We start from the raw sequence: 25,718 nt of genomic DNA on the forward strand, positions 1-25,718 counted from the left end.
AACGTATAAAAGTGATTGGCTGCCGCTCTCTCTGTAACGTCTGAAATGTAGGAGTTCATCAACAGTCTGTGTTGTTTTCACTACTATGCTGTAAACCTCAGGAAGACCAGTGTCAAATAAAACAAATGACTCACCAAAGTCTTGTCTTGATGCACATGGCTTCTTATAGTAATTGTGTCTCTTCCTCACCCTCCTGTAGATTTCTTCCAGGAGCTGGACTCGGTCATGGAGCCACTGAGTCAGCAGAGCAGCATGACTGAGCTTGTGCGATACATCAGGCAGGGACTACACTGGCTCCGTATAGAGGCTCACCTGCTGTAGAGCGACAACAGAGACAAAATAAATACATTTTTTAAAGAAAAAAAGGAAGAAGATATGGGCCTGGGAGCGAGAACTGGGATAACCAGTGAGATAACACTCAGGATGCTGCTTCAGTTCCCACAGGGATTCTTCAAATGACCACGGTAATGTAAAGGCATATACTGGGTGCATTAATTGGGATGAAATTCACAGGCAGTTTGGACTGAACAGTAACTAACTTTGTGAATTTCCACCGTGAATCACAGAATACAAATTACATTGTTAAAATATTGGCAGTTTTTTTGTTTGTTTTGAAAAAGAGAGAGAGAGAGCGAGTGAGAGAGTGAAGGAGAGAGAATAATACTTCAGTGCGAGTAGCTGACATTCCTACAAAGAAAACCAATGTGACAAACTCCCTGTGTCTTTACTATGATATAATCATTTAAAAAAAATAGGTAGGAAAGGAGCTCACCAGAAGCTCCTCTCCTCCATCAGTGGCCTAGAAATGTGCCTGTGACTACAATTAAAGCCTGTGGCTGATATTGATCAAAGTGAAAAGGTCCCGGTCCAATCCATTAGATAAGAACCATGCTGGTAAAGGAAAGAGGCTCAGGTACAACTACTAGAGCTGAATTACTGCAGGCTGATCTCGGTCGTCTGCTTCTACTTTCGGTCAATCCTTGGTCTTTAGTGATATTTAGTGTAGGATTCTCCACTACCGAAGCTAGAATCTGCCCAAAACCCTCTGAGATTTCGTACCTAGCAGTGATTCTAACATTTATTACATGTTGAATATTTTTTAACACATCTATGATTACAGATATTATCAGGGTGTCTCTAACAAGCAACTCCTACTATAATGTGACCTGGATCGGTGGTTTGTCTATGAAGGTCTTAGGTCAATAGAATCGTTAACATCAACATGAATAATGTGACTAGTTAGAGTGTGGATCACAGGACCTGGTCAAGCTGCAGACCAAGGAATTAAAAGCTTGGCAGAACAAGCACTTCTTTCACTGACACTACAAACAAGGACTCTCTTCCATCAGTAATCCCCTTCATGATTGTTCTTTTACTAGTTATGGGTTTTTATGAAATTCCAACCAGCTCCAGTTCCCATAGTAACCCACCCACTAAGGTGTCAAATACTTGGGAACTACATGATTCAGTAGGATTTGCCTCTAATTAGGCCCCCGCTCATGTGCAAATCAAGTAAACACAGTGAAAATCTCACAGTAGCTCTTCTGCCCTGATGTCAAAAAAATCCATGACTTTGTACAGCACTTAATGAGATCAAATCATCCGCCAGATATCCTGTAGTTATTTCCCATCCCAGCATTTGTTGTGTTGTGTTGTCAGTGTGTATAAGTGTACAGCTGATGTGTCGGGTCTATTTAAATCATTACCTGACAGGACCATAATGATATTTGTGTACCATAATGTACAGACTGTGACTCCTGAAAACAGTGTTTGTATTTGTTTCATTGTCTTGTGAATGACTTAATGTGAATGAATGAGGAAGTGAACAAGAAAATAGGGTTTCTCTATATATACGTATATGTGGGCGAGTGTACATGAGAGAGTGTGTGTGTGTGTGTGTTGGTGTGTCCATGCACAGCTTATGGCTGCATTTACACAGCACCAGACAGATTTTAAACTCTGTGGCACATGAAGTGAAATGGAGACGTCACTGTAATTTCTCCTCTGTGCTTTAAAAGGTTAGAATCTAGATTTGTTTTTCATGGTCTCTGTAAATCCAGTTTCTCGAGCATGAGTTTTTAAGTTTTGGATAATTTGACCATCGCTGAATGTGTATGGAAGACAATGCGGACGTGAAAGATAATTTTCACTCTGCCAAAAAAAAAAGAAACTCAAGTGCCTCTATTTGTGTCCAGTGAGAATTGCTCTATTTATTTAAAAAGAATGAATCTAAATGATTTTCCATACCATATTGGTATAAATATGAGATTGTTTTTCGTAAAATCAAATGTTTCCATAAGCTTTTTACTGGTGTTTATGACGACACCAGGGTTTGGCTTTAAGACAAATGTGTGGTTTAACGTGTCAAATTTGCATCAGTTGCTGTTACTTTTTTTGTTTTTTTTCTGTGATTTGGGATTGAGTATGGATTTGTCTGAAATGCCTGACAAATTAAAACCATTGCATGCAATAAATGATAGCTTCAGACCAAGAACTACTTGTGTCCATTTTGAAAAAGAAGAAAAAAAATGTATTTCTTGTCGTAAAGTCATTTACAGTATTTACAGTCATTTACATCTCCTGAAAATACATAGCTGCATTCAAAACACAAGGGTCAACACTATGAAGGAGGTGATCACATTCAAAAAATATCTCCGTACTTATTGTTTTGTGGCCATGTTTGATGAGACGATCTTGCACTTAAGTCTGCGTGATAAACATGAAGCTAGAACCAGCAGCTGGTTAGCTTAGCTTTGCACAAAGATTGGACATAAGGGGAACAACTGGTCTGAATCTTTCCAAGATAAAAACAATCTATTGTGTAGACGAACGGTTTGTTAACCACCTGATGCACTTTCCAAGACGGACAATGTAGATCTCAAAGTGAATGCCAGAGTGTTTATAAGAGGGCACAGACTGAAACACTACCACACAGATGTGGGCGCTCAGATTGTGTTTTCTAGCCTATTGAAATTGCCCAAAAAACATCACCTAAAAATGCTATTTGTGGTCATACCACAGCTCAAAGTTTGTGGAGTATAATATAAAAGCTGTCACAAAGACATGAGCAAGTTTTATTGGAGGTTACTGTACAGTCTGTGCATGGCATAGGCGTTGTAGCGCCACATAGCAGTTTGGTTTTCTAAAGAGTTAAGTAAAACACAAGTTTATCATCAGGTTTGAATTACTCATAGCCATGTTCAGATCAGACCTCTAGTGTTGAGGAAAGAAATCTAAGATTGTTTTTGATTCTATAATTAATCTGTGTCATAACTCATTTGCCATTGCATGGCTGCAGGGTAAGGGCTGATGAGCTGAAAGAGCGCTGTTGGACTGAGTTTGTTATTGATCTGACAAAAATCCCACACAATAATTTTGCAAAACACATGAAAACAGCCAAGACCCATGATTAGAAAATACTCTGCATACAGTATGTCCAGAATAGTCACGATACATCAAACTCAAAATGTTGTTGCCTTGTCTTTTTGTGCGAGCCAAGCTGTTGGCAACTCTGTAAATGTGCGTAATAATCAATTGTTACGCTTCTATTTTGTTGCTTTTGGCAATGTCGTTATTTCCCCTCAGCCACCAGTGCTATGCTAAGCTGACACAACGCTTCATATTTATTGCATAAATGTGGTCAGTTTCAGTCAATAGTACTTTGAAAACTGTCCGTAAAATGGACTCTAAAATGGTTCTTCATCTGAAAGCCTGGAAAATTGAGTTAGAACCACAAAAAGTACCTTTTGAAGTTGTTTGTTTTATTTAATGTCATTAAGCCAAATTTGTTCCAATGAGCCAATGAAATCTTCAACAACCAACCAACAAAACCTACAATCAGTTTGTCAGACCTCAGCCATCACAAGTCAGTATATCCACAGTGTTGCTCAGTCCAATCCAATGATGTTCAGTGTTGTTTTGTTTTATAGTGAAACAGTGATGTTGCTATATGGTTACTGTTAATTTCACACAATGGTCCATATTTTTGATTATATGCAGCAGTGCAATATACATAATAACAAACCAATATGCTGTGAAAAGTCTTAAATATTGCATATGTGACTACATGGGAAACATCAGCGACATCCCACTATGTTTCATGTCACATGATGGCTAAATGTTGAATTCATGCAACAGTTCATTTATATGCAATGTCAATATGTCTGTATATATTATAACACTTTGGAGACAGACTGCCTCAGCATGGCCTTTGATTCTGCTGACATCTTATTAAATATCCTGTTAGCTGTTGTTACACTATTACGATCGTCAACTTGTTTATCAAAAGACGACAGTGACGGAAATTCATAGCTGCTGATGTGATCACAACAATTTCGTTTTTGTCAACAGATGGTAACACGCTGATAACGCATTGATTATCTTTTCAGTAGTGCTGAGTGCTCTTAATATTTGTTTGCATTTCGCAAAATCACAGACACCTTAGGAGGTTGTCAGAGTGCTTCATAAAGCAAATTAATTAGCAGTATTTACAAGTATAGTATGTTTATTTTCTTCCCTCATAAATTCCCGGGAATCTGGCAGGGAGCTTTTATTTTATCTTGGCTTTCTTCCCTCTGATTCTCCTCAGTCATGCCATCGGAGCCACGCATGCATTAGAAACAAGCATTTGAGAGAGATCATTAGCTTTCAAATTACCATTTTTAGAGCACTTAACTGAGACATTAATATTCTTTCACACTGGCCACTTCAATAAAGTAACTTCTCATCTCACATTTCCTAGTATTACTCATGTTTGAGAATTCATCATGTATCTTTGGCTGTGATAGAAAACACCAATTCAGCAGATAAGTACTACCAGTACGGCCGTTTATCATGCAGCGCAATGCACACATGAATAATTTTCATGTTTCTGTGCCTTCTACAGAGAACCAGAGGGTTACTAGCCTAAGTTAATATTAAGGCTGGAAGCATTGGGGAAATACAATGAGTTGCCTGGCTCTGTCCAAAATTCAGAAATACTCCTACCATCTCTGAAGTTCACACATAACCTGTGTGCATGACATTTTTAATTCTTCCACTAACAATAATTACAAATAAAAAGCTTATGTTTCTCTAAAATGACAACGCTAACTTGTGCTAATCTCACAATCAATTCATCTGGCTATCAAAAAGAAAGCAGATGAGCATAACTCCCCAAAAAAATTGCAGATTGCTCATGTCATGTTCAGAAAGTGTAGGATTCATAACATGCCGACAGCCTGGCGAGTGAGATTGACAACAAATTATCTGATTAATAGCAAATTAGTAAATTCATCAAAGAGCTGTTGTCAGTAGACAGTCTGTTTCCTCTCTATTTTACAATTAAACAAGGATTTTTCAAAAAAAAAAGCAACAGATCATTTTGTAATCAGCTATTTAGAATCTGTCATGTCTCATGTGCTGTTATTGTGTGAAGACGACTGTTCCCCCCCCCATAGGACACAATAATGTTAATCACATGAGGGTTAAAAAGAAATCTATTAATAAAGCTATCTTTACAAGAAAATCTTTGACAATTCTAAGCACTCTGACGTTCAGACATTGTGTAAACGGTTGGTTGGTCTCAGTGGTGATGTGCACTTGATCTATTCAAATCAAACTAATCTTCAAAAGGTGCATAATGTAGCAGTTCTTAAACAGAAGCGACCCGACGTTCCACAACAGACGCCTTTTATCATCCGCACCACCGTATGACTTGCCTGCTCTTCCTTTAGCTTTATTTGTGCAACACAAAAGAATTACCAGTAGAGCAGTGTTCTTAATGATGATCTACTATGGGTAATTCACACAACAGCATCAAAACTCATGTGGTATGAATTGATGTTGGATATACCATTATGGTGAGATTTGCGTCAAACCAGACATGAGTAGTTTGAGACAGGTGGTAACATGGTGCCTCTGATGCAGCCTGACAAATCTGTCTGTGGATCTGATGTACATCCCTGCAAAAGGCAGCATTGTAAAGATTTCTACAAAATGACGTCTGAGGACACAAATATGTCCTACAGGAGTTGCATTGTATTTTTAAAAAGGTGTTGCACAACTCTAGCTGTTTCTTCTGTTTCTATCTGTGCCATCTTTTGACCTTTTATATGGTTCTTTTTATAATGAAGCTGTTCTATGTGATGATCAGAAGTTGTGATGCAGTTCCATTGTTTTTAAATATTTAATGTCTCTAAAACATGGATTAAAATATGTTTGAACCAGTCATCTGGGTGATCTGAGTCTTGTTTTTCATTCAGGCGGTGTGCAACCTGGACAGGTCGCCAGTCACAGGGCCACAGAGACAAACAACCATTCACTCTCACACAAAAACCTACAGTCAATTTAGAGTGTCCGATCTGCCTAATCCCCAAACCTGCATGTTTTTGCACAGTGGGAGGAAACCTGGAGAAAACCCACGCACACAGGGAGAACATGCAAACATCCGAACTTGGGTCTTCTTGCTGTAAAGGCGAGAGTGCTACCCACTACACCAACTGTGTGGCCCAGAGTCTTGTTTTTGTCTGGGGGTGGATGTTACTTTGCAAGCCCATGTAAAAGCAAACACTGGTTTGTACTTTGCTTATCACCAAATATAGTTCCAGGTGGTCACGAGCGCACACAATTAAACATCCAGTGTATTAAAATCATTGCACAGCTTGTTTTAAAGTCAAAAGTGTGCATTTTTGTGGAGACATAAATCCTATCTAATTAAGTAATCCCCTAAATGAGTAAGGAGGTGGACAACTTATTTTCAGACCTTCAGACACAATTGGCTGAGTGTGTTTGTGTGTGTGTGTGTGTGAGTATGAGTGTGTCTCCTTGGTCTAGAGCCAACACTGACAGCTTAGATTTATAGGTTTAATTGCCATAGGTAACCATGCAGTCAAATAAGAGCTCAGAGATATGCTTTAGCAGAGAGAGAGAGAGAGAGAGAGAGAGAAAACAAATGCATGTACATGTGAGCTAAGAGCTCAAAAAGTACACACACATTATTGCAATAAGTGCCCATTAGTCTCATAGAGGAAAAGTGGCCCGAGTAGATTCTACAAATGCAGCAAAATCCATGAGAAACACACAACAACATACGATCATATCGACTTAAACATTTAACACACTACTGTCTCTCATCACAGTAACTGCTAAGTGAGCGGTAATTGCACTCCCACTCAGCTCATCCAAAGTACAATGGGCTCATCCTTTGTGATGGTTCAAAATAAGAGCATGTATGCCGCTGTCACTGACTGTCACATGTGAGCATGTGTAAATTCACGCTGGCTGCCTCGTCAGGTCATCTGTCACATCTGAGGTGTTTGTCTGTCAATGCTCATGTGGTGGGAGGGGCTCAGGACAGAGAGCCTCTATTCTAAGACTCACCAGTCAATGGTCAGTATTTCTCTAGTGCTGCCGACTGTGACTTTATAAAAAGTTGTTATAATAAGAAGCTAAACAGATGGTGATTCAAAGTTTTATTTATATACCATTTACGATTTGTAAAAACAATTCCAATTTATAAGGAATGTTTTTAAATCTTAACAATTTATTTTCCTGTCATTGACAGTAGATTGAGTATTTTTAAATAAAGAATGACAAGCAGAAACAGAATAGTGACCAAATGCTTTGCTCAGATGTGTTTTGTCAGTGATATACTGAATCTACAATATAGGCTTTTTAATTTTACAGCTTAAAACTACGATTTTCCTCATTTTACCAACCGTATCCTGTTTTAGATATAACTGACATTTGACAGAAAACGCATTTCTACCCCGTTTTCAAAACCACAGGTTTTGCTCACCAGCCACCACCAAAGAGTTGATTACAGCCATTCAACTTAATTAAAAGCAACCCACTCAGTAAATGAATTCCCTCTGTCTCAATGTGCAGTGGCAGTTTTAATAGATTGCCCCTCCTCTCATTCTTTGCCACGTTTAAATGTGATTTTGTTAAAACGCAAAAGCTTTCTGCTCAGCTCTGCAGTTCACAGTTCCACGGGCACTAACGAGGGAAGAGCTCGTCAGCTCTAACTGAATGACTCCTGATTAAACCGGTGTCACACTGACAGCCAGCATATCTCATCTTGTCAGACTTCTAATTGTCAGTTTCCTTGATTCTCTGGAGATACAGATACAGTCTCCACTGTGGGTCACGAGAGATAAGAAAAGCAGACACAAAGCAAATATAATGTGTGCACAGGTATACACAGTCCCTCAGTGAGTGGTGAGGTCAAATACATTAATAAAAATCTTGATTATTTCTGTTATTCTATTCAAAGAAAAAAGGCATTGTCCTCTTACATTTGACTATAAACATTTTCCAGTACAAAAACAATAAATAAACAGTAAAGGATAAAACATAATTCAATTAAATATATACCTCAATATGTACATAAAGAAAATATACTAAAAATAAATGTTTAAATTAATTAATAACCACAAAATAATAACCAACCGGCAGCTCTTATCACGTTAGATTTTCAGCTGTGACAATGTGATACATACTCACAAAGGCTGCTACAGCTCCATTTATATTCACATTCAAATGCAGAACATGAATGTGTCTCACTCACTTATTTAAAGCTTGCTGAGTGAATAGTTGAGTATGAACTCAACAGCTATATAATAGCTTCCCTCTACAATGTAAAACTGGCTAGATAAATAAGTGTAAGCAGCTTATAGTAGCCTCAAAAGAAAACAGCCTCCTCTAGAAAATTAATTTGGGTGTTGAAGAGCTGAAAATACTTGGGCTAGTCCTTGGTAGACGGAGTACAGTGCAGTTTGTTTACTATTCCTGAATACATTCACACCCAGTAAACACAAACACACTCGAGAGAACCATGGTCTCAATGAAGCTGAGCTAAGCGTTTTTACACACATACACACACACACACTCCTTCTGCTCTCCTCTCTCAGTCTATAATGTAATTGTGTACATTGCCAGTGTTCACAGAAAGGCAGTGTGACCTGCCAGAATGTGAGCCCATGGCAGTAACGCAATTACCAGGGTATGAAGCATGATGATAAGACGATAAGTGTGAGACAAAGTCAGAGTAGATTGGAGAGAAAGACCAGGTAAGATGGAGTGACAAAAAGAAAAGGCAGCAGCAGAGGAACTAGGGTGGGGGTGGACAGCAGGTAAAAACAGTAATGTAATGTAATGTAATTGCCATTAGATCAATTTTATCGTGGCCAAAGGACACTGATTGAGATGATGAATATTGATTTGATAAAACCACTGAGGCAGAAATCTAAGCTGACATGAATACAGGCAGTGCAGAAGAGAGTGGTTACAGCTGCACTTGTGCTTTTCTCTTCACTTCACTTCAAAATATGAACATGAAACTCAGACAAGCTCAGATGCCCATGGGAATGGCACAAACCTACCAAAAGTTTTGTTTTTCCTTCAAGCTGCATAAATATTGTGTACATTTTAATTTGTGCCGTCACAAATCTATGGCTTGCAATTAGTGTTCTGAAAGAAAAATAATGGTGTTAATCCAGTTGCATTTTGTTTACTTCCTCTCGTGGTGGATCTTTGACCACGAATGCCAATCAAATCATTCAAAGAAGAATAAAAAGTCACTATGCACCTCCACGCCCACACTGGATCGATTGAAGATTGACGTAATGACAGGCGTTGGAGTTCTAGGTGGACAATCTCACTCAAGTATAAGCAAGAAGCTAACTAATACTGGCTGACTGGACAGCTAAAACTGTTGTCAAATTAGCATTGTATAGGTCAGTGGTTCCAAAACTTTTTACAGTCCCATACCCCTTCAGACATTTGACCTCCAGCCATGTACCCACCACACACACACATACAGTACACACACAGTCTCTCAAAGTCAATTATTTCTCAACAAATAGATCATATTTAAACATCATTCAATGAGCAGCATCAGTTCACTTCTTTTTTTAAAGAAATCTACTGCAATGTTTGGATGAATTTGACTGTATGTCTATTTACAAACTAGTTTCAAAATGTAAATCAGGCTGTTTACAAACATGTCTTTTATTGTTTTTGGTTGGTTGTTTTTTGTTTTTGTCTTTGCGTAGCCCCTACAATATTGAGAGAAATGGATTCATGAATACACATATATAAAGAAAATGCTTCAGATAGCAGGTTGTCATTACTCCCCTGTTAACTGCAGCCTTTTGTATGAACTGCAAGTAAAACAGAAGAGCAGCAACATAGTGAACATGATAAATCAGTCCTATAATGGCCTTGACAGCTCTTGACGGTTAAGTTTTTTTCTATGAATGCATGCATCTCAGTGTGTAAATTTATACATGTTCAAGTCCAACTCGCAGATGTTAATCAGTGATTTTACATTTTAAACACATCAGTTATTGCAACCTTCCTTATTAAGATGAAAAGATGTGATTAATCTCAACCAGTCACCGCAAATCAAATTCTGCAATTAATTTGGGAATTCTCTCAACTGACTGACACCACAAATGTTTGTGTCTGAAAATATGTGTGATATATAAAAAAAAGAGCTGCTAAATTTATGGGTGAACTGTGCCTCTTTTCAGTTATTGAAAAAGAATCCAAACAAACCATTACTTGTCCTGCACAACACAACAGACAAAAGTCGCTTCTAGTTTATGACCAAGAATTCAGCAACAAAACTAATGTAACTTCATATCAAATGGATGTCAACTGAGGCTAATATTTGCTAAGCAAACAGCTAATTTTTAATGCAAATATAAAAACAACGTTCTCTGAACTAGCAAAACAATGCATTTCCTCCTCCAACTAACATCTTTAGCACAGGCAGACTTTGAATCATTAAAAACTGTGTATTGTTTACATCCACACTTACTTGCAAGTAGCTTTCTTTTTCTTGGTAAACGGTGTCTTTACAACCACTAAATATCCACAGGCGCGATAGCTTAGCATTAGCACATGTGACGCTGGCCTTCCTCACACAGCAGCCATTTTGACAAGTCACTGGAGGAAATCAAGGGTGAATGAATAATGGCCTAGTTCCAATTAGCTTCCTCACTTTCACTGTCACACTGTCCTTCTGTCCTGACTTCCTTACACTGAACAGAGCCATCGTCAATTTTTATCAGTAACACTTCATTTAAAAACTAAAACAGATGTGGATGAGAGGGTGAAGCAGAGACAAGAGCAAAAAGGGAATCTTACTGCGTTTGACAACAGGTTTACCGGTGTCACTGTCAATCAAAACAAAGCCACGCCCTAAAAATCTACACCGTTGTATCTAGTCTTGTATAAAGTACCTTAAGGGGATACTTGAGTAAAAGTACAAGTATCTTGCCAGAAAATGACTTTGGTAGAGGTTGAAGTCACTTTTTATAATATTACTTAAGTATTAAAGCATATGACATTTACTGTGCTTAATTGGGTTAAATATCTGCCTCTGCTCGTCTATATGTGACACATAACCCCATGACACTTAAGACACTTAACCTCATGTTGCATGTGAATGAGTATGAAAGATGTGTGAATGGGTGAATGGCAAAATCAAGACTAGAAAATCTCTATATAAATACAGACCATTACCAACTCTTCTTCTGATTTTATTTGGTTGTAACGAGTAACAAAGATATGGAAATGTTGTGGAGTAAAAGTAAAAGTTGCTCGAAAAATAAATAACAAAGTAAAGTACAGATATGTGAATTTTGTACAGTAACAAAGTATTTGTACTTCATTACATTACAACACTGACTCTAAATGGGACAACTTCCAAAATGGACATTATGCTTTATTGATTGAATTAGTGAGACCATAAACTCTCCAGGAAAATTTTTAATGACGTTATAAAAGAAAAGTGAGAAGCTGAGTAGTTACTGAGGAGTAGTCATTTTCTTTTGGAATAAAATAACAGAACAAAAAAATAGAAAGTTGACAAAATAAAAGCACAATATCAGTTAAAACTAGGAACCAGGCATTATAGAACTCCAGCAGCTGATGTCACACAATCCTGACATACAACACTATGGCCTCCAGCCAAGAGTTTTGGCAGGAGCTCAAAGTGTCCAATGTATATACCGGGCAACACATATAGCAGGCAATATATTAGGCAATTCATCTTTTCGCCAACTGTCGTCATGAAAACTGAAGATGGTGTAAAGACTCAATATCAGGTACAGAATCCATTCCTTACTGGCTTTAATATTATGATTATTTTACATGATTTTATTGTGGTGTCTAATCATTCTCCAGAGTACAATGAGGGAAAGTTTATCAGAAAGGTGGAGATGTCGGAATACTGTAGGTCCAGAATGATGTCCGCTGTGGCTGTTTCCATTCCAGGAGCAATAATATAAGGGTCAGTTATATCCATTATGTCATGTTCTGTGATATATTGCTGGATCTCTGGGGATTTAAAGTGTGCACTGAACTCTGACAGTTTGGCACCGGCACTACTCATTTCTGCAGAAGCTTTTCCTGCCAAGATGACACTGTAAACAAACTAAGTCACGTGACGACGTGTGGAGCACTTTAGGCATACTTTTAAGCTTTGGGCCTAGGTTTCATTACCAGCTTGATTTCACTACTAGGACGTTTTGATAGGAAACACAGATGGATTGAGGAGCTTACAGAGGTTACAGCCTGGAACTTCAGCAGGGAGAAGCTCCTTAATACAAGTGGAGGACAGACTGATCTACACTAAAGGTTATTACAACCATTTTTTTTAAAAACAAACCCCTAATCAAACTGGCAGCCAGTTATGGGCAGCAAGAAGTGGGCAGGCTTACATTCCAACACACTTCAAAACCAGTGGAGTGTTCCCTGATTGCTTTTCAAGAAAGTAAAATTTATCCATTGGCTTCTCTTTTAAGACCCAGTAGCATTCATTTGTATATACTAAATGCATCAGATGCTGCATCGGTCCAAATTTGTATTCTGCATGATCATTACTTGGAACATCATACAGATACAAGTAGATAATAAAGAAAGTGAGTCAGAACATAAGGAGGAGGTACATGACATGGAATGAAATGTGGGCAAAGTAGGTTAAACTAGAGAGATGTCAAGTGATTCTCTTGTCTTTAGTTTTTTTGGTATAGAAACTTCACTTCGTGCCAAGTTGTACACATGGTTGTACATGATTGCCAGGAATTGAAAACCTTTTTTTAAAAAAAAGGATATATAGTATCAAAATGCAATTACAAGTATTTTTGTTTGTTCACCATTTGTTTTGCAGAAGCAGACTGGCTCTGTGGAATCATGTACAAATTAGCAAGTGTTAAGTCCACATCCTTCCAGTGCCAGAGAGTGGGCTTGTGTGTTCTCTGTTCCAGAGGAGAGAAACATCACAGAGAGGAGGGAGAGAAAACACTCACTTGCACTGGCAAGGTCCCCGAGGAGCTCCCTCACTATTCAGTAGAGGGCGAGCACAAAAATAACAGAGGGAAAGGATGTGTGGACAGACAGTATAATGTACCGTTTCTCCAGCACACAAAAGTGCATACACCACAGGAGGTTGGGATGATAACAAAAAAATACAAAAATATTTTATTTGTTTGCACAGACAAATGGAATGACATGACATGAATACATAATGTGTTCTTGCCAAGCTCAAGGTTTCTATTGTTTGTACATTTTTATTTTCCATGAGGAGAGATGTAGCTCAAGTTTAAGGATGTTCCAACACAACCAAACTCAAGGGGGTAAGATGATTTTTCCACTGAGCATATCAGTAAATCTGTATCATGTTACAGATTAAATCCATTGATCGAGACGTACATTTGTGACAACACAAACAAACCACAGAAAAAAATTGTGAGGGAGTACAAGTTACAGTATCTGACCATATGTACTGTCTGATGACAAACAAGGCAAATGAGTCAGTTCTTTTCCAACATCCTGACATTTCACAGGAGACCCACACATCTCATGATTCACCAGTATCCCATTAACACGAGGACAGTGCAGCCTTCAGTAAAAGTCGTCAAACTAAACCGCTTTGATTCATTGCTGAACCTGAAATCCAAGCCGAAATTGCCTTCTTCTAAATTACCCGCAGCACAAAATGTTCACGCATTGGAACAGCAGTAAAATGCTCAGTTTCATTTGCATTGAATTATTATGGGATGGCTTTTACTCACTTCATTTCAGGCCCACAAATTGATCGGAACCGACTGTTTACAAGAGGAGCAGCAAACAGCTGCGAGGGACATCAAGTGCAAATAGAAATGTAATTTTGTTTTACATTACTGTACAAAACAATTCAAGTCATTTTTAGCTGTTGTACTGGAAAGTTGAGACTACACCTGAAGCTGGCTGATCGATACGTTTGTTCCAAAAGGGAAGACGGTGTCACCATTAATCAATATCTGGTTTAATGCCGTTTCTTCGATGAAAAGATTTGTAAAAGGCATGTAAAATGTATTGTCAGTGTTGGAGGACGTGGCGAGGTCAGTCGATCAGAGCGGTTTAACATTTTGAGGACAGTTGTGTAAAGTAAATATAATTAATCTAGTGATCGCCTGGCATACAGACTGAGAACAGAGAGAAACTAGTCTGAGATGACGAGGGTCTCTCCAAAGACCACAAAATCATAATTGTTTGAATTATTAAATATGTACATATTGATCAAATTAATCTTCAGCGATTTGCCTACTGTATACAGTTAGCTATAGATTTTTATTCGGCATATTTACATTAATGCTATAACCTTGCAGAACAGGAAAACCCACCCAAAGAGCAAAGGGTCTTTCTTCAACCATTGCCATTCAAAATCAGAGACATTTACTCAACACAAGTCAGTAATTACCCACAATGAGAGCAGCTGTTGTGTTGAGTAAGAGGATTCAGTCACGACTTTCTGCTCCCACATGGATGGTTCTCTTCATCAGAATTAAAATTACACCCGTTTTAAAGAAACTCCTGCAAAGGAAAAATATCTTGAAACCAAAAACACACATATATATATTTTTATTCACTTCCCTCACGGTGAATCCAGGTCTGCTTGACAGTGAGTCATGAACTGAGCTCTGAAGATCAATGGTGACCCCCTGGGATTACAGAATCAAGTATGCAGTGCGTTAAAAGAAATATTCAAGGCGTTCTCCCTTTCTAGATAAAAAAAAAAGTTTTACCCATCCGTCTTCCCTTTGTACATGTCCCTGTTTGTCCATCTGTTGTAGTTTATTCTCGTCATCACGCCTTCCCCCGGTTCATTTTCATCCCTGCTGTGAGGTAGAGGAGCTGCAGCTTCATTCTCCTCTGCAGAGTCACAGGCTGAACGAGTCAAAACAGAAGTAAACAAGTAGGTAAATAAACGAATACATAAATAAATACATCAATGAAGCCATTAGTGAATGAGAATATAAAATCAACTTTAACCTACACGAGGCAGAGTGGACAGTTTCTTTATTACCACACTTTGTTCCAGGTCACTGTAGATGTTCTTGTCCTCTCCAGGGTCGTCTGCTAAAATGTACAACTCTCCAGCATGGACGTCAGACACGTTCACCTAATATGAAGACACATATGAATATCAGTTAAGAATAATTTGTCTCTATTATTGAAAAAATGCTGGAGGAGTATGATACACATACCTGAAATGTTTTTGGGTTGTATCCCAGCCATAGAGTGTATCTATAATCCCAGGAGCGTAGAGAGTAACCCATGACCTTCACGTCTTTAAGGTCAGGAACGTCAGAGTTCACCTGATAAAAAAAAAACCCAACAACAACTTTGAAAACGACGCAAAATACTGTGGAATATCTCCTCAGTGTGGTCACATCTGCAGCTGCCAACTCATCCTGCGTGCCTGCCAATGAGCTGATGTCAGGCTGCCAAACAGTCCTGTGCAAACATTAACCTACAGCAGGTGCATCACTCAATTGGACACTTTAATTCAGTGTGTTTGAAGCTGGCAGCTCTGGTGCAAATGTGAGGTTCAAAGAGTGGCAGGTCATGTAAGCACACATTCAACAGGACTTCACTTTGCATGACCTTCACACTCATTTTATCAGTGTGACACATTTGGAGTAAATACATACCCAAGTTCAAGGATTTTTAACTTGCTTTTAAAAAACAAACAAACCCACAGACGGCCTCTGGTACCTGTGGTGTATCAGCAGGTCTAGGATACTGGCTGTAAGCTATTGCTTCCTCATCCTTTCCTCTTTCCCTGCGTCGGAAAGTGTGCGCCAGGTTGTCTCCTTCTGTGCACAGCTCCTCCTGAAAGCAAGAGAGTCAACGGGCTGCAGAGTCAAGGAAATGTCAGAGACAATTAGATCACAGTCATGTTGGGGACGTTTGGACGCGTTTATGGAGAGATCAAGTTTTGATTCACTTTGGGGAGCCATGTTGTGCTGTCCCAAGGTGCCCACACGCTTTGAGTTGTGTTTCTGCAGTTTAGTTTTCAGAGAATAAGAGTGTAATGTGAAGTAATTACGCAAACAGGTATGTGGTTTTGATTGTATTGTTTTTGTCCACTTTAAATAGCAATGTCTGGTTCACTAATTACCTACAGCAACTGAATCAACAACAAGGCCATGTGAGCATGTTAGCATACAGCACAATGATAATGTTGGCAAGACCATTAAATCCAAGCCTTACCCTACTATTTTAGCTTAAAAATGCTATTAATACCTAAACTGATTGTATTGGTCTTAATATTTTTACTTCCCAGAGCTGATACATTTGTAGCCATGTTACCAGTATTTTCAACACTTTCATTAGCTCAGCATTGAGCTCTGTGGTGCAGAGAACTAAATCAACAAGGCAGCATTCTTACAGTGAAAATACCAACTACAGTTGTGACGTTTGCGAACGAACCAAATCTACTGAACGGCTCTTTAACATGAACGATGGGAACCGAGTCGCAGTTGAGAGCAGTTCTTTTTCTTAAATCATTGTCACGCACACAAGCTCCTCCTGCTACTCCACTGACACGGAGAGCATGCACGACAAGGGGAGGAGCCTGGGGTGCCAATTTGATATGCAAATTTCACGTGAGTGTGGACCACGGAGTGTCAGACTGCAGCTATGAGCCAAAGGAAGCGCAGCAGCATTCGGATGCACTTTTCGGATGAAAAGAACGGCGAAGCACAGTGTAATATATGCCAAAATAATATTGTTTACAAATTACAAATTTTAGTTTAGTATAGATTTGCATGAAAGTTCATTGTAGACTGCTTAGTTTTTTTTTTATAAATAAAAGGGTGTTGCATGAATAACAAATCTAAAGAGCTTCATTTACACTAAGACACCTTTTATACAAAGATCCAAAATAGTGAGCCAGTCTTTTGAACGGCTCATCAAGATCCTTCAAAAGAGCCATAAATCCCATCTCTAATACCAACACCTTGATGATCAGCGGGTTGAAATTATGTCAGGCAAGTATTTTGTCATCATTAGAATACTGGATAAAACGTGAATTCTGGCATGATGGGGACCAGATCAAACTGTATACGATCGACTCAGAAATGACAAGTCATCTGGAACGTCTGAACTGAACTTCCTGACAGTTAATCCAACAGCTGTTGAGACATTTCACTTAAACCTTGAGTGCAATCACCAAACTTCATTCATTAATCAGTGTCACAGCTATCCGTACCAACTGTTGTGATGTCGAGATATTTCAGTCTGAATCGACAGACTTCCCCCGCGGCCATGCCACTAATGAAATGCAACAGAACATCTTTGTCTTCATAGCCGAGATACATAAAAAAAAAACGTTGGTGTGTTCTGTCTGAAAACTACTAAGACTTAATAAATGCTTCCATTTTCTTTTCATACCTGAAAGGAAACATCAGCACAATGCTCAGGTGCTCTGAGGCCAGCCATGGAAGCGACTGTGGGAAAGACATCCACCAACTCCACCACATTTCTTCTCACTTTGTCATCTAAAAGAGAGAGAGAGGTCAGCCAATTAGAGGAAAGTCTTTTAACCACCGACAGCAAATTAGTTTAGACATCCCTTAAGTTTTACTAGACACCCTGCACTGAAATTTCATCATCATCATTGCACCATTTGCATTTGAAGCAAAAAACCGTCTAGAGGCAAAATATCAAAGTGTATCCTTGTCTAAATACTTTTAAATGTGTCCATTATATCAAAGAACTCATTAAAATCAAGTTGGCATATTAATAAATGTTTCAACAAGGTTGATGTGACCAATTAAAAAAAAAAAAATAATTTAGTTTCATTTGACTTGATATTCATGGTGCTCTGAAGAGTAAAGTACACGTTTCATGTTATCAATAGCAATTAATGTGAAGTTGGTGTGGTGGGTCTTACTCTTAAAACGGTACTTTGGCTGGGTTAAGATGTCGATGAAGGGAAAAGTGGACTCTCCAAGCTGATCACGAGGTATTGTAATGCCAGGAACATAAAACATAAGAGGGACTTGTGTGGCAACATTAAAATTAGAGAATTTAGCCCATTCACCATGTTCACCTAATGACCAACCTGAAACAAGAGGGAGAGAGCAAAATATGTTGAGATGCAGTCAACTACACCATACAGACGTCATTTTAGACAAAGAAAGCTTTAAAGGAAGTCTTACTGATTTTTTTCTTACCATCTTAAATATGAAAATGAAGGCTTTTGTTTGAATTTTGAATATATAATGAATAAGAGTCACTCCAGCATTTTTCACTGGAGGTAAAATTAAAAGACTGAGTTTTTATGACAATTTCTTTTCCCAAGGATTTCTCTCTTTTTTTTTGATATAGAAAAATCATAAAAAGGAGGCACACTGTGCTGTTGCAACACTGCCATCTGGTGGTAGAACCACAAGGCCAGCAACCTCCAAAAACATCTCACTATCGGAAGCCTAAAAATGGTATTCAGTTCATAAAGTTACGTGAAAATGAATCCTCATGTCATCCTCATCCATTCCTGTTTTATATCTAAAGCATGCGTCTACTAACCATGATCTGAGGTGAACACCACCATCGTGTCATCAGCCAGACCAAGTGCATCTAAGGAACTGAGCAGACGTCCAACCTGAGCATCCATGTAAGACACAGCAGCAAAGTAGTGCTGACGAATACGCAGCTGGAAGACAGTGATACAAAACACTCTTATTGCACTGACAGGAAATAATAGACACACACTACCCTCATGTGTAGGATAAAGTGGCAGAAGATGAGTGAGTGAGTGACAGTAGAAAAAGTCTTGAAAATAGCAAGCTCATACCTGGAAGTCTTTAGGAATTGGTCCATAAGGAAAGCTAACGTTTAACTTCTGGACATCGTCTCTCCCTCGGATGTCTGTCCATGGGTTGTATGCAACAGGAGGAAGGAATTCTGGGACGTTGGGATCAGGAGCCAGGGTCATGTTCTCTATGGGATACAGACTCAAGTACTCCTGCGAATAAACAAGTTTCCAGGTATATTATGACTTTTATTGCGATATAATATCGTTGTGCAAGTATTCAATTTACCAGTTTTTCTTCAAATGTGAAACCATTTCCAAAATAAATTTCACCCCAAGCTTAACTGTTAGAATGACTTTTTCAAAGCAAAGAACAGGGTAAAAATTGGATCATCTCTAAAGGCAAAAATATAACATAGACTACGTAGGTCTTTATTTAGTCAGTGCGCGTAGGCTTCCTGTTAATTACAGGGGTCAATTTTAACATCCTCATGACATTAAGTTAAGGCTATTCTAACTTAGAATAGCCTTAACTCAATGTCAGGTTTTTAAATAGAGAAGTGGTAAAGGAACACATACCGTAGAATTTCTAAGGTATGAGTTCCTTTACCACTTCTCTATTTAAAAACCTGGCTTCCATTTCTGAAAAGTGAAACTTAAATGTTAGTTTAGTTGCCGCCGAGGCCCAAAGGCCAAACCGTTGTATGTCTTTTTAAAGAACATAGTATTTTTTTTCCCACAGAATATCACAATATTTGAAGTACTATTTCATTAAGCCATGAATATTATAAAAAAAACAAACATCATCATTAGCTAAGCCTATTGGCCCTTTGACATCGCTCATCAATATTAACCATATCACTTACTCACTCTGTTTAAAACCTGTAATTATCACTAATTACTAAGACAAAAGTTATAATCAAGCAAATGGCAGGCCTGATAATTATAACTTTCAAATTAAAAAGGAGTTATCCGACACTCAGGTTTATGTAGATGACCTCAGATGTTTATGGTTTGATTGGGTTTTCTTTCTCTACCTAGGAAATGCCATCTTTTTTGTGCTCTGCTCTGTTGTCGGGGCGTGTCCACACCAAATGTTGAAAATCACATCGTACATCACATGCAGGCAGAGACGAGCCAGCTTGACCTTTTTCCCCACTTTTCATCTCTCAGCTTACACTCTATGGGAAACCTCTCTCGCACACTGACATCCATCTCGGCTCTGTCACTCTCAGCTCTCATTCCAATTCCACTACATCACGCTCTCTTCTGCCTTCATGCTGAACTGCATCTCCTCTATATCCATGTCAGTTCTCATCTCATTCACTTCAGGGACAGTGTGTGCATCTCTATCTTTGCTATTACAGGTTCCTCTCCGTCAGTCCAGGGTTTCTCCACATGCAGCCATTCATCATAACTACACATGGAGACAACCTGCAGCTAATGGAAATACTGATTTATGAGTTAAATAGTATCTTGCAATTGTTTGTGCCATTTAACCATAAGTTTGCAGGTGTTCATATTCAGCCGTGTACCTGTGGTATCCTGAAGGGTATGTGGGGTTTGTGAAAGCCCACAGCTAAGAAGAAAGGAGCGTCGTTGTTGGCCCAACTCTTCAGTAACCTCACAGCCTCCTCTGTGCTCTCCAGATCTGGGAGGGTTCCCCCAGGCTGCTCCGTCACATTCACTGCACACAGTAAGTTGACGTGGAGTTTACCATCGTCGCCTTTACATAACTGAAAACAAAGTTTTAAAACAATTATTCTCATTATTATTGTTTTAATGCATAGATCCTACCAAGATTGTTGATGAGAATGACCAGAACATGACACATCATTTCAAATAAATATAGTGTTCCCCAAGTGTGGTAGTATAATTTTGCTGTCATTTTTGTGAAGCAGCCTGGGGCTCAGACACTTGCCCTCACCGATAACATGGCTGTCAGAAAGGACAGTGGGATTTTAGCCTTATAACAAAAAGACTCACCTAGTAAAATCTACAACTACTCAAGTTTATAAACTGCTTACTCTTTCTCAGTTCATAGAGAAGATCAGTGTTATGAGCTCGCTGGGACACAGGAAATACAGGGCTGTCCTGTTTGGTAAGTTTGTGTCACTTTGGTAAATACAAATTAAAGATTTTCAAACACCAAAGACACAAGATAACAAAGGCAGGAGTGGACCAACATCCTATGTGAGCTGTGATGATGATGATCTCGCTGGAAACTGAACCAAGAAAAGAAGTGATTGTAAACTTCTTTAAAATCAGAAAGCAGAACTTTGTGTTTATAATGTGTCGATACCTCAATCAACCACACTTAAAATAAAACAAGGAATGATACAAAAGTGAAATGGTAGTATTAAAGCAGACAAACTGTACATCCTGGCACCGAAACATGGTCACACTAAGGTGGAGGCGATAACAAGTGACAAATACAGCAGTGAGATGTCGTCACCTGCGGGCAAACGGCTGCACACTTTAACATGCAGCACTTAAACAGAAACATTAGTACGCATTTGGAATTATGTCACAAACATGAGTCTGCTATCGACTCTCTGCCTACTCCTGCGGGAGATGTGATGTGGCACTTCGGCTGCTAAATACTCCACTGGTATTTCTGCCAATAGCAACTAATAGCTTCAAAATCCTTGTTGGACCCTGTGGGAAATGTGCAACTTGAGATAAACCGCATAAATCAGGCTTAGTAAGTTCATGACTGAGATAAGGTCATATAAAAAAAACGGAGTCCTCAAACATCGGCTTCCATTGTTTGTGTGTTTGCTACAGCACATCCAGCAAAAATTGCATAGTGTTTTTAGGTAGATCTGCTGTATGTATAACAATTTGTAAGTACTTAGTGTAAGTGCTAGTGTTTGCTCATTGTGTGAACTGTTGGGGTTCTCTGCTCTCCTTGATATTGTCTATGTACTGTGCCTTGAGATAATGTATGTTATGATTTGGTGCTATACAAATAAAACTGAAGTGAATTGAATCTGTTATGTGAGGATTGTTACTTAACCAGCTTTACCTGATGAACGTGAGCAGAATACATGAAACCTGTTTTGGATAATATCCTGCTTAGTGCTGGGAATAACACCAGACCAGGTTTGATCAAAGACAAATCAGTCAGAATAGAAACTAATGACGCTGGGGTTTAAGAGTATGTGAAGCACAAAGAATCAAGGTGGATCAGTCAGTCAGTAAAGAGCATCCTCAAGTGAAATGAATGTTGCATTTTGCCTCCTGAAATATTACAGAGACACCAGTTTTTGCACACGTGCTGCCCATGAGCCCTTGACTGTCTGACCACGCGATTCTCTGAACGACTACGTATCCGACAGAGATTTTGTTACTAATGACGCAATCTCAGTCTCTGACTCAGACCCTACAGGATATGAATTAATTTTTCAAAGCCAGCTCACAAGTATGAATCAAAGTGATAAACCAACTCCAGTTTCTGTGAAAATTATCAATTCACTGAGAGTTGGAGTGTTAGCGACTCAGACATTGAGATGTTTGTTAAATCAAATGATATTTTGCAACATAGTAATATTGATAGAATGTTTATGCATTGTACACACACACACAAGTATTTCTCTGTTACGGTGTTTGTAGATTTCTGTTTAATTTTTAGCAGACAACCACAATTAACTGGTTTCATTTTATCATGATATTTCTGGCCAAATTGCACAGCTCTTTGATGATGATGATGATGATGATGATTCTGCATCAATCACCTAAATGAATGAATAACAAGTAAATAAGTACCTTTTTTTTCTCATAGTGAAATGATGGTGGATGATAGGCAGGGATGGACCAGCTGTAAGGGTAGTCATCCGAAAAGTTGGAGGAGATACCTTAAACAAGAGAAAACGACACAAACTGCGATGAGGAAACACTAAAATCATGAAGATCAAACTCCTCATAATACCCAGCTGCACTTTCAATAATAACCACTGCTTTCTGTATCACTTCCTCCTATTTATGCTGACCACGGTGTTTGTGAAAATAACATTAAAATTATTTATTCTTTCTTTTTTCCTGAGAGAGTATGCTATTAATCTTACCTGGGTGAAAAATCTTGCCCACAGACGCGGTGAAGTACCCACTGGATTTGAAGTACTGAGGCAGAGTGGTGTAGTTTCCAGACTGATCTCTCCAGTAGGAGTTGAAGTCGTAGACTCTGGTTGTGTCGGGCCTGCGGCTAGTTAACATAGAGGCCCGACTGGGAGCACACAAAGCTTGCTAAGGAAAGGGAAAACACACATTCCAAGATTGCACGGAGGTTACAAAATCTGATTAGTCCCAGAGGTGGTAAACATACCCAGCAGTGACTGACCTGGGCATATGTGTTGAGGAAAACTTGGCTTTTGGATGCCAGCTGGTCGATGTTTGGTGACTTCACAACAGAGTCCCCATAGCAGCCCAGTGATGGCCTCAGGTCATCTGCCATGATGAAGAGGACATTTCTCCTCCCTGAAAAACAAGCACAGTCATGTTTGCACTGCTTTCACTCTTCAGCTGTGAGCTCTGCAGGCTTTCCAAACTAATGGGAAGTGGAGAAAGGATGGAATATACAATCGTATCACACATCATGATAAAAACCACTGCAAATATGTTGACTGTGATGGATTTCCATTATCAGCATAATCATGAATGAAGAAAAAGTTTCATATTTCACAGAGTTACTTGGAAACACCATTGTAACGCGCCATCATAAAGTCCTAGTGATTTATTTTGAAGCCGCACAAGGGAAAAGTCCTTTTTAATAAATTATTGATTCATCAGCATCTTATTTAGAAGTTACATTACAAGTATTATTTTGTTTAACATTGGTTTTGCTTACAGATTTAAACCAAATGAAGACAGAAGAATATCTTAAAACCTTAAAGCATACATTTACAAATATGATAACAACATCATGAATTGCAGTCATTTTAAATTAGGATAACATGACAAGAATTTAGAGGACAAGGGTACACACTACAGTTATTCAGTTTAAATGTTGTTGTTACAAACAACTACAGTGATGTATTCTCAAAGTAAGAAGCAAGGATTTATATTACAGACAATATTGACATATTCAAAGTGGCATGTTTTACTTTCAACTAAACCTCAGCTAACAAAATAAGCCCACAAACTTGGGAACAATAAGAGTTATTCACTGACCACAGTAAATGAATTAACGCCAGGAAACTCCAGCTCCGGCCACTAAATAAATACATAAACGACATAATGAGAATCCATTATCGCTAATGCCAGCTAGTTAGAGACTTATAACACAGTCCCGACCCCGCAAAACAAGTCTGCAGGTGAAACAACGGCGGTAAATGACTCATAAAAAATGGAACTTTCATCTTTTTATGATATTTGATAGTCAAAAGTTTGGCCGAGAACAACTTTACCTCTTCTCGCGAGAGCAGCAAGTGTCAGTGTGTGAAGAAACAGGAGGAGAAGCCACACTCGGACAAGTAGGAACATCTCGGTGTGTCGGTGCCTTTCTCTGTTGTCCCTCCACAATGTACCGTCAAAACTAAAACGCTGCCTGTCTGTGTCACCCATCCATGGTGTCACCTTTTACAACTTCCTGATTTTTACGTCATCCGAATATAGGGGTTTCATTGGCTTATTTAACACTCGCCCCGCCCCCAAAAGTTGCTAACACATTATTTAAATGTCGTCAGTCAATAACTGTAACTGATTTGTTTGTTTGTGTGTGTTTGTACTGTTTTAAAGTCGTTTTAGATTATGTAAACAATCATCTAGAGATAGACAACAGGAAATTTGATTTGATAATATTTTATCAAACAATAAGAAAACTTAATGTCCAAGCACAACAAATATGACTAATAGGCATAATAATAAAAGGTCAACGTCCCCATGTACAAAAGGAGCTGAGAATTTCAAGACACAGATTTAGACACAGTGGACTAAATGGATAGTGCACATGCAAAGTTGAATATTATGACAAGAGGACAAATCATTCACACAAGTGATCATCAATAAGAAAGGAATACAGAATGATATTTGAGCAAGACAAATGGAATCCTGTTTAGAGTTCAGCAGTTTTTAGTCATATACTGTAATTGTTTGCATGTTTCTGTCTTTTGTGTGAATAAAATTGGGAACATATATGATAATGTAAATGCTATTTTTCGGACAAACCCCCTGCATTTCACCAACATGAATAATTAAACATATCTCCACACATTTGTATGCATTTGAATATCTAACACACATAGACGTGTTGATAGTAGTTTTATCAAGTGATTACATTAGTGTTTCTTTGATGTTCTGCTCACATGATAGCCGTGTATTGTTTTAGTGGAGAGGATCAGTTTTGAGAAGAGAGAACAGTACGATTTTTGAACACTTGACAAAGTACTCAAGTCTTTTCAGTTTTGTCAGAGTTCTAAGAGACTGAGACACATTTTCTGGAAATGTGTTTGGGAGAAATTATCATTCTTAAAATATCAAATCCATACACACAGTAGAAAGTAGCTTCTATCCCAAGCAGCAATAAACCAAAATTAAACACACTGTGCAAAAAAAAGCAATCAAATGCCTGACTTTTGAATCTTGAAAATGACCTCCAGTTTTTGGAGGATGATAAATGTCATTATAATAAAATACAGAATCAATATAA

The 25,718-nt window shown here is 38.5% G+C and overlaps 2 protein-coding genes across 4 annotated transcripts in view; one reads left to right on the plus strand and one right to left on the minus strand.

Moving 5' to 3' along the window:
- The window catches only part of aff2 (AF4/FMR2 family, member 2), a 147,145-nt gene extending 145,697 nt beyond the window's left edge, over nt 1-1,448 (plus strand). For both annotated transcript variants that reach the window (XM_044040508.1, XM_044040509.1), the window contains exon 26: nt 200-1,448. In XM_044040508.1, the coding sequence (XP_043896443.1) occupies nt 200-321 (122 nt within the window). In that variant the 3' untranslated portion in view covers nt 322-1,448. The remainder of the gene's footprint in view (nt 1-199) is intronic.
- Nucleotides 1,449-14,873: 13,425 nt separating this feature from the next.
- On the minus strand, nt 14,874-24,634 carry ids (iduronate 2-sulfatase). Of its 2 annotated transcripts, XR_006361482.1 has the most exons (14): nt 24,478-24,634; nt 23,412-23,548; nt 23,140-23,317; nt 22,841-22,929; nt 20,608-20,808; nt 19,115-19,285; nt 18,847-18,973; nt 18,212-18,382; nt 17,710-17,816; nt 16,030-16,146; nt 15,519-15,629; nt 15,308-15,433; nt 15,057-15,198; nt 14,874-14,972 (listed from the first exon to the last, which is right to left on the minus strand). XR_006361482.1 is itself a non-coding variant. In XM_044041110.1 (13 exons), exons 1-13 carry the CDS (start codon nt 24,632-24,634, stop codon nt 15,118-15,120), a joined length of 1,773 nt encoding a protein of 590 aa, XP_043897045.1. In that variant the 3' UTR covers nt 14,874-15,117. The 2 variants fall into 2 exon arrangements, 1 of the variants encoding a protein (XP_043897045.1); XM_044041110.1 differs by having other exon boundaries at nt 14,874-15,198.
- Between the last annotated feature and the right edge of the window lie 1,084 nt (nt 24,635-25,718).

The sequence above is a fragment of the Solea senegalensis genome, linkage group LG12, assembly GCF_019176455.1.
Source record: "Solea senegalensis isolate Sse05_10M linkage group LG12, IFAPA_SoseM_1, whole genome shotgun sequence".
NCBI lineage: Eukaryota > Metazoa > Chordata > Actinopteri > Pleuronectiformes > Soleidae > Solea > Solea senegalensis.

Bases quoted from the DNA above. Each gene is read 5' to 3' on its own strand.
- ids (XM_044041110.1), bottom strand. From the start codon at position 24,634: ATGGGTGACACAGACAGGCAGCGTTTTAGTTTTGACGGTACATTGTGG. The intron at 18,383-18,846 runs GTTAGTAGACGC...CTCTTGTTTCAG, and splicing joins GGTGTTCACCTCAGATCATG to GTTGGTCATTAGGTGAACAT. The intron at 15,630-16,029 runs GTACCAGAGGCC...TTTTTTTATCAG, and splicing joins GACCTGCTGATACACCACAG to GTGAACTCTGACGTTCCTGA.